This window comes from Bombina bombina, chromosome 5 (assembly GCF_027579735.1).
Source record: "Bombina bombina isolate aBomBom1 chromosome 5, aBomBom1.pri, whole genome shotgun sequence".
NCBI lineage: Eukaryota > Metazoa > Chordata > Amphibia > Anura > Bombinatoridae > Bombina > Bombina bombina.
The window spans coordinates 1156867192-1156883656 of NC_069503.1; the positions used below are offsets into that span (position 1 = coordinate 1156867192).

General features: G+C 49.8%; 1 protein-coding gene across 1 annotated transcript in view; it reads left to right on the forward strand.

The window, feature by feature from the left end:
- Positions 1-2035: 2035 nt before the first annotated feature.
- MROH1 (maestro heat like repeat family member 1) overlaps positions 2036-16465 on the forward strand; it is a 1587326-nt gene continuing 1572896 nt past the window's right edge. Inside the window, exon 1 of the mRNA XM_053715983.1 lies at positions 2036-2177. Within this exon, the coding sequence (XP_053571958.1) occupies positions 2156-2177 (22 nt within the window). The 5' untranslated portion in view covers positions 2036-2155. The remainder of the gene's footprint in view (positions 2178-16465) is intronic.

Consider the following 16465-nt stretch of genomic DNA (forward strand, 5'->3'; position numbering starts at 1 on the left):
CGTGGTGTTTGTTTGATAACTAGGTTACGTGGCCCCTGTGAGGTTGTGGTGTGTGTTTGATAACTAGGTTACGTGGCCCCTGTGAGGTTGTGGTGTGTGTTTGATAACTAGGTTACGTGGCCCCTGTGAGGCTGTGGTGTGTGTTTGATAACTAGGTTACGTGGCCCCTGTGAGGCTGTGGTGTGTTTGATAACTAGGTTACGTGGCCCCTGTGAGGTTGTTGTGTGTGTTTGATAACTAGGTTACGTGGCCCCTGTGAGGTTGTCGTGTGTGTTTTATAACTAGGTTACGTGGCCCCTGTGAGGCTATAGTGTGTGTGTGTGTTTGATAACTAGGTTACGTGGCCCCTGTGAGGCCGTGGTGTTTGTTTGATAACTAGGTTACGTGGCCCCTGTGAGGTTGTGGTGTGTGTTTGATAACTAGGTTACGTGGCCCCTGTGAGGCTGTAGTGTGTGTGTGTTTGATAACTAGGTTACGTGGCCCCTGTGAGGCTGTAGTGTGTGTGTGTTTGATAACTAGGTTACGTGGCCCCTGTGAGGCCGTGGTGTTTGTTTGATAACTAGGTTACGTGGCCCCTGTGAGGTTGTGGTGTGTGTTTGATAACTAGGTTACGTGGCACCTGTGAGGCTGTAGTGTGTGTGTGTTTGATAACTAGGTTACGTGGCCCCTGTGAGGCTGTGGTGTGTGTTTGATAACTAGGTTACGTGGCACCTGTGAGGCTGTAGTGTGTGTGTGTTTGATAACTAGGTTACGTGGCCCCTGTGAAGCTGTGGTGTCTGTTTGATAACTAGGTTACGTGGCCCCTGTGAGGCCGTGGTGTTTGTTTGATAACTAGGTTACGTGGCCCCTGTGAGGCTGTGGTGTGTGTTTGATAACTAGGTTACGTGGCCCCTGTGAGGCTGTAGTGTGTGTTTGATAACTAGGTTACGTGGCCCCTGTGAGGCTGTAGTGTGTGTGTGTTTGATAACTAGGTTACGTGGCCCCTGTGAGGTTGTGGTGTGTGTTTGATAACTAGGTTACGTGGCCCCTGTGAGGCTGTAGTGTGTGTTTGAGAACTAGGTTACGTGGCCCCTGTGAGGCTGTAGTGTGTGTGTGTTTGATAACTAGGTTACGTGGCCCCTGTGAGGCTGTAGTGTGTGTGTGTGTTTGATAACTAGGTTACGTGGCCCCTGTGAGGCTGTGGTGTGTGTTTGATAACTAGGTTACGTGGCCCCTGTGAGGCTGTAGTGTGTGTTTGATAACTAGGTTACGTGGCCCCTGTGAGGCTGTAGTGTGTTTGATAACTAGGTTACGTGGCCCCTGTGAGACTTTGCTGCTAGTTTTTGTGAGTGTGATAAGGCACACGGGGCCCTGTGATTTGCCTCAGGCTGCTGGGTTGTGTACGCAGGCTGTGCCAGCAGAGTTCTGTGCTTTACTGATCATTTGATTGTCAGGTGGTGACTCTGCAGCTGGGCAGTATCCGTACTTCATGTGTGGTGTTCACTCCTTGTTCACTGAGCCCTTCTGCAGATACATCAGGTACCACAGCTTGTATATAGGTATCCGCACGTTCCCTGAGAGCTCACCCTGTGCCGGTTGTTTAGTGAGCAGGCTGGGCTCCCTAAGCACACGGCGTACCCCAGGTGTACCTGACTGTGACGTGGCCCCTGGAGCTGGGCTCCCTAAGCACACGGCGTACCCCAGGTGTAACTGACTGTGACGTGGTCCCTGGAGCTGGGCTCCCTAAGCACACGGCGTACCCCAGGTGTAACTGACTGTGACGTGGCCCCTGGAGCTGGGCTCCCTAAGCACACGGCGTACCCCAGGTGTAACTGACTGTGACGTGGCCCCTGGAGCTGGGCTCCCTAAGCACACGGCGTACCCCAGGTGTAACTGACTGTGACGTGGCCCCTGGAGCTGGGCTCCCTAAGCACACGGCGTACCCCAGGTGTAACTGACTGTGACGTGGCCCCTGGAGCTCGACCACTGTGTTCTCTTTAGGGTGGTGCCTTATGAGGACACAGATATAATAATGCTCTGTGCTTGTTACAGGTGAAAGTGGCGCATAGGGAGCCAGGTCAGCGAAGGACACCCTGATTGTGTGAGCGCATCTCTTATAGCCTTCACTACACAGCAGCCCTCTTCCTACACTGCCAGCAACTTCATATAACCAAGCATGAGCAGCTCCAGTGTCAAACGTAAGTGCATCTCCTGTGTGTCATGTTCACCCCGTGTGTGTATTGTGCCCACCCCCTGTGTGTGTGTGTGTATTGTGCCCGCCCTGTGTGTGTGTGTGTGTATTGTGCCCGCCCCCTGTGTGTGTGTATTGTGCCCACCCCCTGTGTGTGTGTGTGTATTGTGCCCGCCCCCTGTGTGTGTGTATTGTGCCCACCCCCTGTGTGTGTGTGTGTATTGTGCCCGCCCTGTGTGTGTGTGTATTGTGCCCGCCCCCTGTGTGTGTGTGTGTGTATTGTGCTCACCCCCTGTGTGTGTGTGTGTATTGTGCTCACCCCCTGTGTGTGTGTGTGTATTGTGCTCACCCCCTGTGTGTGTGTGTGTGTATTGTGCCCGCCCTGTGTGTGTGTGTGTGTATTGTGCTCACCCCCTGTGTGTGTGTGTGTGTATTGTGCTCACCCCCTGTGTGTGTGTGTGTATTGTGCTCACCCCCTGTGTGTGTGTGTGTATTGTGCTCACCCCCTGTGTGTGTGTGTATTGTGCTCACCCCCTGTGTGTGTGTGTATTGTGCTCACCCCCTGTGTGTGTGTGTATTGTGCCCACCCCCTGTGTGTGTGTGTATTGTGCTCACCCCCTGTGTGTGTGTGTATTGTGCTCACCCCCTGTGTGTGTGTGTATTGTGCCCGCCCTGTGTGTGTGTGTGTGTGTATTGTGCTCACCCCCTGTGTGTGTGTGTGTGTATTGTGCCCGCCCTGTGTGTGTGTGTGTGTGTATTGTGCTCACCCCCTGTGTGTGTGTGTATTGTGCCCGCCCCCTGTGTGTGTGTGTGTGTATTGTGCTCACCCCCTGTGTGTGTGTGTGTATTGTGCTCACCCCCTGTGTGTGTGTGTGTATTGTGCTCACCCCCTGTGTGTGTGTGTATTGTGCTCACCCCCTGTGTGTGTGTGTATTGTGCCCACCCCCTGTGTGTGTGTGTATTGTGCTCACCCCCTGTGTGTGTGTGTATTGTGCTCACCCCCTGTGTGTGTGTGTGTATTCTGCCCGCCCTGTGTGTGTGTGTGTATTGTGCCCGCCCCCTGTGTGTGTGTATTGTGCTCACCCCGTGTGTGTGTATTGTGCTCACCCCGTGTGTGTGTATTGTGCCCGCCCCCCTGTGTGTGTGTATTGTGCTCACCCCGTGTGTGTGTATTGTGCCCGCCCCCCTGTGTGTGTGTATTGTGCTCACCCCGTGTGTGTGTATTGTGCCCGCCCCCCTGTGTGTGTGTGTATTGTGCTCACCCCCTGTGTGTGTGTGTGTATTGTGCTCACCCCCTGTGTGTGTGTGTGTATTGTGCTCACCCCGTGTGTGTGTATTGTGCCCGCCCCCCTGTGTGTGTGTGTATTGTGCTCACCCCCTGTGTGTGTGTATTGTGCCCGCCCCCCTGTGTGTGTGTGTATTGTGCCCGCCCTGTGTGTGTGTGTGTGTATTGTGCCCGCCCCCTGTGTGTGTGTATTGTGCTCACCCCGTGTGTGTGTATTGTGCCCGCCCCCCTGTGTGTGTGTGTATTGTGCTCACCCCGTGTGTGTGTATTGTGCCCGCCCCCCTGTGTGTGTGTGTATTGTGCTCACCCCGTGTGTGTGTATTGTGCTCACCCCGTGTGTGTGTATTGTGCCCACCCCATGTGTGTGTGTGTGTATTGTGCCCACCCCCTGTGTGTGTGTGTATTGTGCCCACCCCCTGTGTGTGTGTGTATTGTGCCCACCCCCTGTGTGTGTGTGTATTGTGCCCACCCCGTGTGTGTGTGTATTGTGCCCGCCCCCTGTGTGTGTGTGTATTGTGCCCACCCCGTGTGTGTGTGTATTGTGCCCGCCCCCTGTGTGTGTGTGTATTGTGCCCACCCCCTGTGTGTGTGTGTATTGTGCCCACCCCGTGTGTGTGTGTATTGTGCCCGCCCCCTGTGTGTGTGTGTGTGTGTATTGTGCCCGCCCCCTGTGTGTGTGTGTGTGTATTGTGCCCGCCCCCTGTGTGTGTGTGTATTGTGCCCACCCCCTGTGTGTGTGTGTATTGTGCTCGCCCCCTGTGTGTGTATATTGTGCCCACCCCCTGTGTGTGTGTCTATTGTGCCCACCCCCTGTGTGTGTGTGTATTGTGCTCACCCCCCCGTGTGTGTGTGTATTGTGCCCGCCCCCTGTGTGTGTGTCTATTGTGCCCACCCCCTGTGTGTGTGTATATTGTGCCCACCCCCTGTGTGTGTGTCTATTGTGCTCACCCCCTGTGTGTGTGTATTGTGCTCACCCCCTGTGTGTGTGTGTGTATTGTGCTCACCCCCTGTGTGTGTGTGTGTATTGTGCTCACCCCCTGTGTGTGTGTGTGTATTGTGCTCACCCCCCCGTGTGTGTGTCTATTGTGCTCACCCCCTGTGTGTGTGTATTGTGCTCACCCCCTGTGTGTGTGTGTGTATTGTGCCCACCCCCTGTGTGTGTGTGTGTATTGTGCCCACCCCCTGTGTGTGTGTGTGTATTGTGCCCACCCCCTGTGTGTGTGTATTGTGCTCACCCCCTGTGTGTGTGTGTATTGTGCCCACCCCCTGTGTGTGTGTGTGTATTGTGCCCACCCCCTGTGTGTGTGTGTGTATTGTGCTCACCCCCTGTGTGTGTGTGTGTGTGTGTATTGTGCTCACCCCCTGTGTGTGTGTGTGTGTATTGTGCTCACCCCCTGTGTGTGTGTGTGTGTGTATTGTGCTCACCCCCTGTGTGTGTGTGTGTGTATTGTGCTCACCCCCTGTGTGTGTGTGTGTATTGTGCTCACACCCCTGTGTGTGTGTGTGTATTGTGCTCACCCCCTGTGTGTGTGTGTATTGTGCTCACCCCCTGTGTGTGTGTGTGTATTGTGCTCACCCCCTGTGTGTGTGTGTGTATTGTGCTCACCCCCTGTGTGTGTGTGTATTGTGCTCACCCCCTGTGTGTGTGTGTGTATTGTGCTCACCCCCTGTGTGTGTGTGTGTATTGTGCTCACCCCCTGTGTGTGTGTGTGTATTGTGCTCACCCCCTGTGTGTGTGTGTGTATTGTGCTCACCCCCTGTGTGTGTGTGTGTGTGTGTGTGTGTATTGTGCTCACCCCCTGTGTGTGTGTGTTTGTATTGTGCCCACCCCCTGTGTGTGAGTGTATTGTGCTCACCCCCTGTGTGTGTGTGTATTGTGCTCACCCCCTGTGTGTGTGTGTATTGTGCCCACCCCCTGTGTGTGTGTGTGTATTGTGCCCACCCCCTGTGTGTGAGTGTATTGTGCTCACCCCCTGTGTGTGTGTGTATTGTGCTCACCCCCTGTGTGTGTGTGTATTGTGCTCACCCCCTGTGTGTGTGTGTGTATTGTGCTCACTCCCTGTGTGTGTGTGTGTATTGTGCTCACCCCCTGTGTGTGTGTGTGTATTGTGCTCACCCCCTGTGTGTGTGTGTATTGTGCTCACCCTCTGTGTGTGTGTGTGTGTATTGTGCTCACCCCCTGTGTGTGTGTGTGTATTGGGCTCACCCCCTGTGTGTGTGTGTATTGTGCTCACCCCCTGTGTGTGTGTGTGTGTGTGTATTGTGCTCACCCCCTGTGTGTGTGTGTGTGTGTATTGTGCTCACTCCCTGTGTGTGTGTGTGTGTGTGTGTATTGTGCTCACTCCCTGTGTGTGTGTGTATTGTGCTCACCCCCTGTGTGTGTGTGTGTGTATTGTGCTCACCCCCTGTGTGTGTGTGTGTATTGTGCTCACCCCCTGTGTGTGTGTGTGTGTATTGTGCTCACCCCCTGTGTGTGTGTGTATTGTGCTCACCCCCTGTGTGTGTGTGTGTATTGTGCTCACCCCCTGTGTGTGTGTGTGTGTATTGTGCTCACCCCCTGTGTGTGTGTGTGTATTGTGCTCACCCCCTGTGTGTGTGTGTGTATTGTGCTCACCCCCTGTGTGTGTGTGTATTGTGCTCACCCCCTGTGTGTGTGTGTGTATTGTGCTCACCCCCTGTGTGTGTGTGTGTATTGTGCTCACTCCCTGTGTGTGTGTGGGTATTGTGCTCACTCCCTGTGTGTGTGTGTGTATTGTGCTCACTCCCTGTGTGTGTGTGTGTATTGTGCTCACCCCCCGTGTGTGTGTGTATTGTGCTCACCCCCTGTGTGTGTGTCTATTGTGCTCACCCCCTGTGTGTGTGTCTATTGTGCTCACCCCCCTGTGTGTGTGTGTGTGTGTGTATTGTGCTCACCCCCTGTGTGTGTGTGTGTGTGTGTATTGTGCTCACCCCCTGTGTGTGTGTGTGTATTGTGCTCACCCCCTGTGTGTGTGTGTGTATTGTGCTCACTCCCTGTGTGTGTGTGGGTATTGTGCTCACTCCCTGTGTGTGTGTGTATTGTGCTCACTCCCTGTGTGTGTGTGGGTATTGTGCTCACTCCCTGTGTGTGTGTGTGTGTATTGTGCTCACTCCCTGTGTGTGTGTGGGTATTGTGCTCACTCCCTGTGTGTGTGTGTATTGTGCTCACCCCCTGTGTGTGTGTGTGTATTGTGCTCACCCCCTGTGTGTGTGTGTGTATTGTGCTCACCCCCTGTGTGTGTGTGTGTGTGTATTGTGCTCACCCCCTGTGTGTGTGTGTGTATTGTGCTCACCCCCTGTGTGTGTGTGTGTATTGTGCTCACCCCCTGTGTGTGTGTGTGTATTGTGCTCACCCCCTGTGTGTGTGTGTGTATTGTGCTCACCCCCTGTGTGTGTGTGTGTGTGTATTGTGCTCACCCCCTGTGTGTGTGTGTGTATTGTGCTCACCCCCTGTGTGTGTGTGTGTATTGTGCTCACCCCCCTGTGTGTGTGTGTGTATTGTGCTCACCCCCTGTGTGTGTGTGTGTATTGTGCTCACCCCCTGTGTGTGTGTGTGTGTATTGTGCTCACCCCCTGTGTGTGTGTGTGTGTATTGTGCTCACCCCCTGTGTGTGTGTGTGTGTGTGTATTGTGCTCATCCCCTGTGTGTGTGTGTGTGTGTGTATTGTGCTCACCCCCTGTGTGTGTGTGTGTATTGTGCTCACCCCCTGTGTGTGTGTGTGTATTGTGCTCACCCCCTGTGTGTGTGTTTGTATTGTGCTCACCCCCTGTGTGTGTGTGTGTGTATTGTGCTCACCCCCTGTGTGTGTGTATTGTGCTCACCCCCTGTGTGTGTGTGTGTATTGTGCTCACCCCCTGTGTGTGTGTGTGTATTGTGCTCACCCCCTGTGTGTGTGTGTGTATTGTGCTCACCCCCTGTGTGTGTGTGTGTGTATTGTGCTCACCCCCTGTGTGTGTGTGTGTGTATTGTGCTCACCCCCTGTGTGTGTGTATTGTGCTCACCCCCTGTGTGTGTGTATTGTGCTCACCCCCTGTGTGTGTGTATTGTGCTCACCCCCTGTGTGTGTGTGTGTATTGTGCTCACCCCCTGTGTGTGTGTGTGTATTGTGCTCACCCCCTGTGTGTGTGTGTGTGTATTGTGCTCACCCCCTGTGTGTGTGTGTGTATTGTGCCCACCCCCTGTGTGTGTGTGTGTATTGTGCTCACCCCCTGTGTGTGTGTGTATTGTGCTCACCCCCTGTGTGTGTGTGTGTGTGTGTATTGTGCTCACCCCCTGTGTGTGTGTGTGTATTGTGCTCACCCCCTGTGTGTGTGTGTATTGTGCTCACCCCCTGTGTGTGTGTGTGTGTATTGTGCTCACCCCCTGTGTGTGTGTGTGTGTATTGTGCTCACCCCCTGTGTGTGTGTGTATTGTGCTCACCCCCTGTGTGTGTGTGTGTGTATTGTGCCCACCCCCTGTGTGTGTGTGTGTATTGTGCTCACCCCCTGTGTGTGTGTGTGTGTATTGTGCCCACCCCCTGTGTGTGTGTGTGTATTGTGCTCACCCCCTGTGTGTGTGTGTGTATTGTGCTCACCCCCTGTGTGTGTGTGTGTATTGTGCTCACCCCCTGTGTGTGTGTGTATTGTGCTCACCCCCTGTGTGTGTGTGTGTGTGTGTGTATTGTGCTCACCCCCTGTGTGTGTGTGTATTGTGCTCACCCCCTGTGTGTGTGTGTGTGTGTGTGTGTGTATTGTGCTCACCCCCTGTGTGTGTGTATTGTGCTCACCCCCTGAGATTATTTTTTATTGGCAGATTTTCTGCAGTAAAAATGTAAGTCACCTCTTTTACAGACCGGTAAAGGCTAGGGGGTGGCGGGTGGGGTTGAGAAAATCCCTGAGAGACAGTTATCAATCATTGTGCTGCTCTAGATTTGTCTGTTCTCTATAAACAGCTCTTGTCTAGCTGCAGCCAGAGCACAATATTGTTTGAAGAGAACAGCCTGAGGTGGAGCAGCACTGCAAAGTTAAAGGGATTGGAAAGTCAAAATTAAACTTTGCTGATTCAGATAGAGCATGTAATTTTAAGACACTTTTAAATTCACTTCTATTTTCAAATGTGCTTTGTTATCTTGGTATCCCTTGTTGAAAAATATTTCTTCTATAAGGTACGACGAGTCCACGGATTCATCCTTTACTTGTGGGATATTATCCTCCTTCTAACAGGAAGTGGCAAAGAGCACCACAGCAGAGCTGTCTATATAGTTCTTCCCTTAGCTCCACCCCCCAGTCATTTTCTTTGCCTACTCTAAGTACTAGGAAGGGTAAAGTGAAAGAGGTGATAAAATATTAGTTTTTAATTTCTTCAAGTAAGAGTTTTTTGTTTTAAATGGTACCGGTGTGTACTATTTACTCTCAGGCAGCATATGGATTGTGACAGACCCCTCTGTCAGTACTGGAAGGGTTAACTTTGTTACGCTTTGAGAAACTATTTTCTAAAGACAGGTTTCCTGGCAGCAGCTATTGTTTACTGTAATTAAGTTTAAGTGATAAGCGTTCACATTGTTTAATCACCTCCAGAGTTCAGACTGCCAGGTGTGAAAAAGGACTCCATTGTTTTTTTGTGTTTAATTATTTATCTGGTTAAGTAATGTAATTCTAATGTATCCTGTAAAAGGGCGTCTTCCCTCTATCTAATCTCTTCCAACCCCCCATCTGGTCTCCTAGGGGCGTTCTGCATAAATACTGGGCATATAGCCCTCAATAAACACATTCTTCTGTTTTACCCTCAAGATGGAGCTTGGTCTCATGTTTGGGGGGAATTAGCTGGGTTGTTTGTTGCTGATCCCATATTCAGGACATCTTTCATCTGGTATTAACCCTTGGTATCCGGGTTATACCATAACAATTGGTGGCAAGCGACTGGATGATCCTTATCGCCCAGAAGAGCAACTACACATCCGGACCTAATGGGAATACCGTATGAAAGGCTGAAAAGAGCCACCCTTATAGACCTGCTAGAACAACGGGGCGGACAAGCCAGTAACCTCAGGAAGAGGGAGATTATTACAATACTGACCGAGATGGACGGAGTACCAGGGACCCGAGGAACCAATGGGCCCAGCATATCAGACAGAACCCCCGAAGAAGCAAGCTTTGACCGGGCGGTTAAGATAAGACTGGCACATTATGGCCTCAACCCGACTATAGAAATTATCGACCGGGTCATAGCCGCTGTGGAGGCCAACCTATTTCGCCGAAGCAGCCCAAGTCACAGCAACCCCAGTGGAAAAGAGAAAAGTACATTTTGCAGCTTTTAAAAACTTCATAGAAACAGAAGGTGAGATTGATGGGTACCTTGCAGATTTTGAGAGGCAATGTGCCCTACACAAGGTACCCGCAGAGGACTGGGTCACGATATTATCCAGAAAATTATCAGGCCGGGCCAGCGAGGCTTTTCGGGCCATTCCAGATGAGGAAATTGGGGATTATAATGCTGTAAAAGAGGCTCTGCTCTCCAGGTATGCGGTTACACCGGAGGCATACAGGAGGCGGTTCAGAGACACTGTTAAATTAGTTGGAGATTCCTACGTCGACTGGGCATGGAAGGTGCACCGCACAGCAGCTCACTGGATGGCGGGGTGCCAAGCCATATCTGGGGAAGAGGTGCTGCAGCTATTCCTGTTGGAACATTGCTTCGACAAGTTATCCGCAGGAGTTAGAGAGTGGGTTCGGGACCGTAAACCCTCCACCCTGCATGAAGCTGCTCGTCTGGCAGATGAGTATACGGATGCCCGCAAACTGGACACTGCTACCACTAAGATCCCTGCCAGAGTGGAGTACAGACCCCCGGTCACCCCAGCAGCTACCAGTTATCAACCTCCGGCGCAACGCGCTACCTCATGGCCTCCAGCCACGAACTATGCTCAGACAACCCGGTTCAACTCACGGGACTACTCACAACCTATTCGGTGCTTTGGATGTAAGCACCTAGGGCACAAAAGACCAGAGTGTCCCCTAAACACAGCGAACCAAGCACAGTCCTGGAGAAGACCCGCCGGCGGAAACCCACGTAACCCTCAGCCTGCGGCCCACTGCGTAGAGGAGAAAGAATGCTGGGGCATCCTACATGAAGAAGACCCTGTGCAAGCTTCCCACAGTGATAACCGGCAACTGGTTAAAGTGAATGGGAAGGAGGTCAGTGGTCTACGGGATACTGGTGCTACCATGACCTTGCTCCAAAAGAACTTGGTGTCTGAGAACCAGCACACCGGAGACACTGTGGCTGTGAGGGTAGCAGGGGGCGCTGTGTTCCTGGTACATTTGGATTGGGGAGTGGGCGCTAGACCTGTGAATGTGGGGGTCATGAAGGACTTACCAGCTGATGTTCTCGTTTTGTAACTGGGAGTGCTTTTAACGTTTTTTGGGCAACTTTATTGAGGGTACACTTGGCTTATATTTTTGGGTCTCAGAACCCACATGGCTAGTTTAAAACCGCTCTGGTGCGGTTATTTGAGGCTGTAGAGACATCGAGTGAGATGGGCGGGGCCTATTTTCGCGCCTCAGATGCACAGTTGTTTTCAGGCAGCAAGCTCCAACTCCTGAGGGCCCTTGTGGATGTTTTGGGCCAAATCGAAGCTTTAACCCCATATTTACAATCCCTGAGGGCAGGTAGGCGCCACAGCAGGGCTGTGGCGAGGTGCTGGGGGTGTTTTTCCCCTCATTTAGGCCTTATTTCAATCCGGTTTGCACATTAAAGGGTTAAATGTTAAATTTATTGTGGGGCAATCTTAACTACACAAATTGAGTCTGCTATCAAAAATTTGGAAAGTTTGGTGTATTTTAAAGCAGTTTTGCAGAACGTGTATGCTTTTTTTTTTTCTCTTAAAGGCGCAGTACCGTTTTTTAAGATTGTTGTTTTTTCACTAAATAAAGTGTTTTTCAAGCTTGTTTGTTGTCATTACTAGCCTGTTCAACATGTCTGACATTGAGGAAAGTCAATGTTCAATATGTTTAGTAGCCATTGTGGAACCCCCACTTAGAATGTGTCCTTCATGCATTGAAAGGTCAATAAATTGCAAAGAACATATTTTAGCTACTAAAAGTATGTCGCAGGAGGATTCTCAGTCAGAAGGGAATCGGGTTATGCCATCTAATTCTCCCCAAGTGTCGCAAGCGACGCCAAGTACTTCTAGTGCGTCTAATTCTTTCACCCTGCAAGATATGGCCGCAGTTATGAATACTACCCTCACAGAGGTTTTATCTAAGCTGCCTGGGTTGCATGGGAAGCGCAGTAGGTCTGGTGTGCAAACAAATGCTGAGCCCTCTGACGCTTTATTAGCCATATCCGATGTACCCTCAGAATGTTCTGAGTTGGGGGTGAGGGATTTGCTGGCTGAGGGAGAGATTTCTGATTCAGGAAAGATGTTCCCTCAGACAGACTCAGATATGACGGCTTTTAAATTTAGACTAGAACACATCCGCTTGTTGCTCAGGGAGGTTTTAGCGACTCTGGATGATTGTGACCCTATTGTAGTTCCAGAGAAATTGTGTAAAATGGACAGATTTCTAGAGGTTCCTGTCTACACTGATGTTTTTCCGGTCCCTAAGTGGATTTCGGACATTGTTACTAAGGAGTGGGATTGACCAGGAATTCCGTTCGCTCCCCCTCCTACTTTTAAGAAAATGTTTCCCATATCAGACACCATGCGGGACTCGTGGCAGACGGTCCCTAAGGTGGAGGGAGCTATTTCTACCCTGGCTAAGCGTACAACTATACCTATTGAGGACAGTTGTGCTTTCAAAGATCCTATGGATAAAAAATTAGAGGGTCTCCTTAAGAAAATATTTGTTCATCAGGGTTTTCTTCTCCAACCTATAGCGTGCATTGTTCCTGTAACTACTGCAGCTGCTTTTTGGTTCGAGGCTCTTCAGAATGAGACTCCATTAGAGGATATTCTAGATAGAATTAGGGCTCTCAAGCTAGCTAATTCTTTCATTACAGATGCCGCTTTTCAATTGTCTAAATTAGCAGCGAAGAATTCAGGTTTTGCCATTTTAGCGTGTAGAGCGTTATGGCTTAAGTCCTCGTCTGCTGATGTGTCCTCAAAATCTAAGCTTTTAGCCATCTTTTTCAAAGGTAAGACCCTATTAGCGCCTGAACTGAAAGAGATCATTTCAGACATCACTGGAGGGAAAGGCCATGCCCTTCCTCAGGATAAGACAAATAAGATGAGGACCAAACAAAATAATTTTCGTTCCTTTCTAAACTTCAAAGGTGGTCCCTCTACCTCTTCCCCTGCTGCAAAACCAGAAGGGAATTTTGCTCAATCTAAGTCAGTCTGGAGACCTAACCAGACTTGGAACAAAGGTAAACAGGCCAAGAAGCCCGCTGCTGCCACCAAGACAGCATGAAGGGGTAGCCCCCGATCCGGGACCGGATCTAGTAGGGGGCAGACTTTTTACTCCAATCTGTTTGTGGTTCCCAAAAAAGAGGGAACCTTCAGACCAATTTTAGATCTCAAGATCCTAAACAAATTCCTCAGAGTCCCATCTTTCAAGATGGAGACCATTCGGACTATTTTACCAATGATCCAGGAGGGTCAATATATGACCACCGTGGACTTAAAGGATGCGTATCTACACATCCCTATCCACAAAGATCATCACCAGTTCCTTAGGTTCGGCATTCTGGACAAGCATTACCAGTTTGTGGCTCTTCCCTTCGGGTTGGCCACAGCTCCCAGAATTTTCACAAAGGTGCTAGGGTCCCTTCTGGCGGTTCTAAGGCCGCGGGGCATAGCAGTGGCGCCTTATCTGGACGATATCTTAATTCAGGCGTCGACTTACCAACTAGTCAAGTCTCACACGGACATCGTGTTGGCTTTTCTAAGATCTCACGGGTGGAAGGTGAACGTAAAAAGAGTTCACTTATCCCTCTCACAAGAGTTCCATTCCTGGGAACTCTGATAGATTCGGTGGACATGAAAAATTTTCTGACGGAGGTCAGGAAATCAAAGATTTTAACCACCTGCCGAGTTCTCTAGCGATGATAGAGGTTACCAAAATAATTCGATGGGCAGAGACTCACTCTTGCCATCTATCGGCAATCTATATCCCAGGAGTGGAGAACTGGGAAGCGGATTTTCTAAGTCGTTAGACTTTTCATCCGGGGTAGTGGGAACTCCATCCTGAGGTGTTTGCACAATTGATTCAGCAATGGGGCACACCACAATTGGATCTGACGGCGTCTCGTCAGAACGCCAAACTTCCTTGTTACGTGTCCAGGTCAAGGGATCCTTAGGCAGTACTGATAGATGCTCTAGCAGTACCCTGGTCGTTCAACCTGGCTTATGTGTTTCCACCATTTCCTCTCCTTCCTCGTCTGATTGCCAGAATCAAACAGGAGAGAGCTTCAGTGATTTTGATAGCACCTGCGTGGCCACGCAGGACTTGGTATGCAGACCTGGTGGACATGTCATCCCTTCCACCATGGACTCTGCCACTGAGACAGGACCTTCTGATTCAAGGTCCGTTCCAGCATCCAAATCTAGTTTCTCTGTGGCTGACTGCTTGGAGATTGAACGCTTGATTTTATCCAAGCGGGGTTTCTCTGAGTCGGTCATAGATACCTTGATTCAGGCTCGAAAGCTTGTCACTAGGAAAATTTATCATAAGATATGGCGTAAATATTTTTATTGGTGCGAATCCAAAGGCTACTCATGGAGTAAGATCAGGATTCCTAAGATTTTGTCCTTTCTCCAAGAAGGATTGGAGAAGGGGCTATCAGCTAGTTCCTTAAAGGGACAGATATCTGCTTTATCAATTCTACTGCACAAGCGTCTGGCAGATGTTCCAGACGTTCAGTCATTCTGTCAGGCTTTAGTTAGAATCAAGCCTGTGTTTAAACCTGTTGCTCCGCCATGGAGTTTGAATTTAGTTCTTAAAGTTCTTCAAGGGTTTCCGTTTGAACCTATGCATTCCATAGATATTAAGCTTCTATCTTGGAAAGTCCTGTTTTTAGTTGCTATCTCTTTGGCTCAAAGAGTTTCTGAACTATCTGCATTACAATGTGACTCGCCTTATCTTGTTTTCCATGCTGATAAGGTGGTTTTGCGTACCAAACCTGGATTCCTTCCTAAGGTTGTTACTAATAGGAATATCAATCAGGAAATTGACCTTATGTAACCCCAGGTGTTTCTCTGTCCTTACTGACCGTATCCCTAGCTAACCTAACCCTCCGTATGACCTTATGTAACACCAGATGTTCCTCTGTCCTTACTGACCGTATCCCTAGCTAACCTTCTGTATGACCTTATGTAACCCCAGGTGTTCCTCAGTCCTTACTGACCGTATCCCTAGCTAACCTAACCCTCTGTATGACCTTATGTAACCCCAGGTGTTCTTTAGTCCTTACTGACTGTATCCCTAGCTAACCTAACCCTCTGTATGACCTTGTGTAACCCCAGGTTTTCCTCTGTCCTTACTGATCGTATCCCTAGCTAACCCTCTGTATGACCTTATGTAACCCCAGGTGTTCTTTAGTCCTTACTGACCATATCCCTAGCTAACCTAACCCTCTGTATGATCTTATGTAAGCCCAGATGTTCCTCACTCCTTACTGACCGTATCCCTAGCTAAACCTCTGTATGACCTTATGTAACCCCTGGTGTTCCTCAGTCCTTGCTGACCGTATCCCTAGCTAACCTAACCCTCCGTATGACCTTATGTAACCCTAGGTGTTCCTCAGTCCTTACTAACCTAACCCTCTGTATGACCTTATGTAACTCCAGGTGTTCCTCACTCCTTACTAGCCGTATCCCTAGCTAATCTAATTCTCTGTATAACCTTATGTAACACCAGGTGCTCCTCAGTCCTTACTGACCGTATCCATAACTAACCTAACCCTCTGTATGACCTTATGTAAGCCCAGATGTTCCTCACTCCTTACTGACCGTATCCCTAGCTAACTTTCTGTATGACCTTATGTAACCCCAGGTGCTCCTCAGTCCTTACTGACCGTATCCCTAGCTAACCTAACCCTCTGTATGACCTTATGTAACCCCAGGTGTTCCTCTGTCCTTACTGACTGTATCCCTAGCTAACCTAACCCTCTGTATGACCTTATGTAACCCCAGGTGTTACTCAGTCCTTACTAACCTTATCACTAGCTAACCTAACCCTCCGTATGACCTTATGTAACCCCAGGTATTCCTCAGTCCTTAGTGACCGTATCCCTAGCTAACCTAACCCTACGTATGACCTTATGTAATTCCAGGTGTTCCTCACTCCTTACTGACCGTATCCCTAGCTAACCTAACACTCTCTATGACCTTATGTAAGCCCAGATGTTCCTCACTCCTTACTGACCGTATCCCTAGCTAACCCTCTGTATGATCTTATGTAACCCCAGGTGTTACTCAGTCCTTAGTGACCGTATCCCTAGCTAACCTAACCCTCCGTATGACCTTATGTAACCCTAGGTGTTCCTCAGTCCTTACTAACCTAACCCTCTGTATGACCTTATGTAACTCCAGGTGTTCCTCACTCCTTACTAGCCGTATCCCTAGCTAATCTAATTCTCTGTATAACCTTATGTAACACCAGGTGCTCCTCAGTCCTTACTGACCGTATCCATAACTAACCTAACCCTCTGTATGACCTTATGTAAGCCCAGATGTTCCTCACTCCTTACTGACCGTATCCCTAGCTAACTTTCTGTATGACCTTATGTAACCCCAGGTGCTCCTCAGTCCTTAGTGACCGTATCCCTAGCTAACCTAACCCTACGTATGACCTTATGTAACTCTAGGTGTTCCTCACTCCTTACTAGCCGTATCCCTAGCTAATCTAATTCTCTGTATAACCTTATGTAACCCCAGGTGCTCCTCAGTCCTTACTGACCGTATCCCTAGCTAACCTATCCCTCTGTCCTTACTGACCGTATCCCTAGCTAACCTAACCATCTGTATGACCTTATGTAACCCCAGGTGTTCCTCAGTCCTTACTGACCGTAT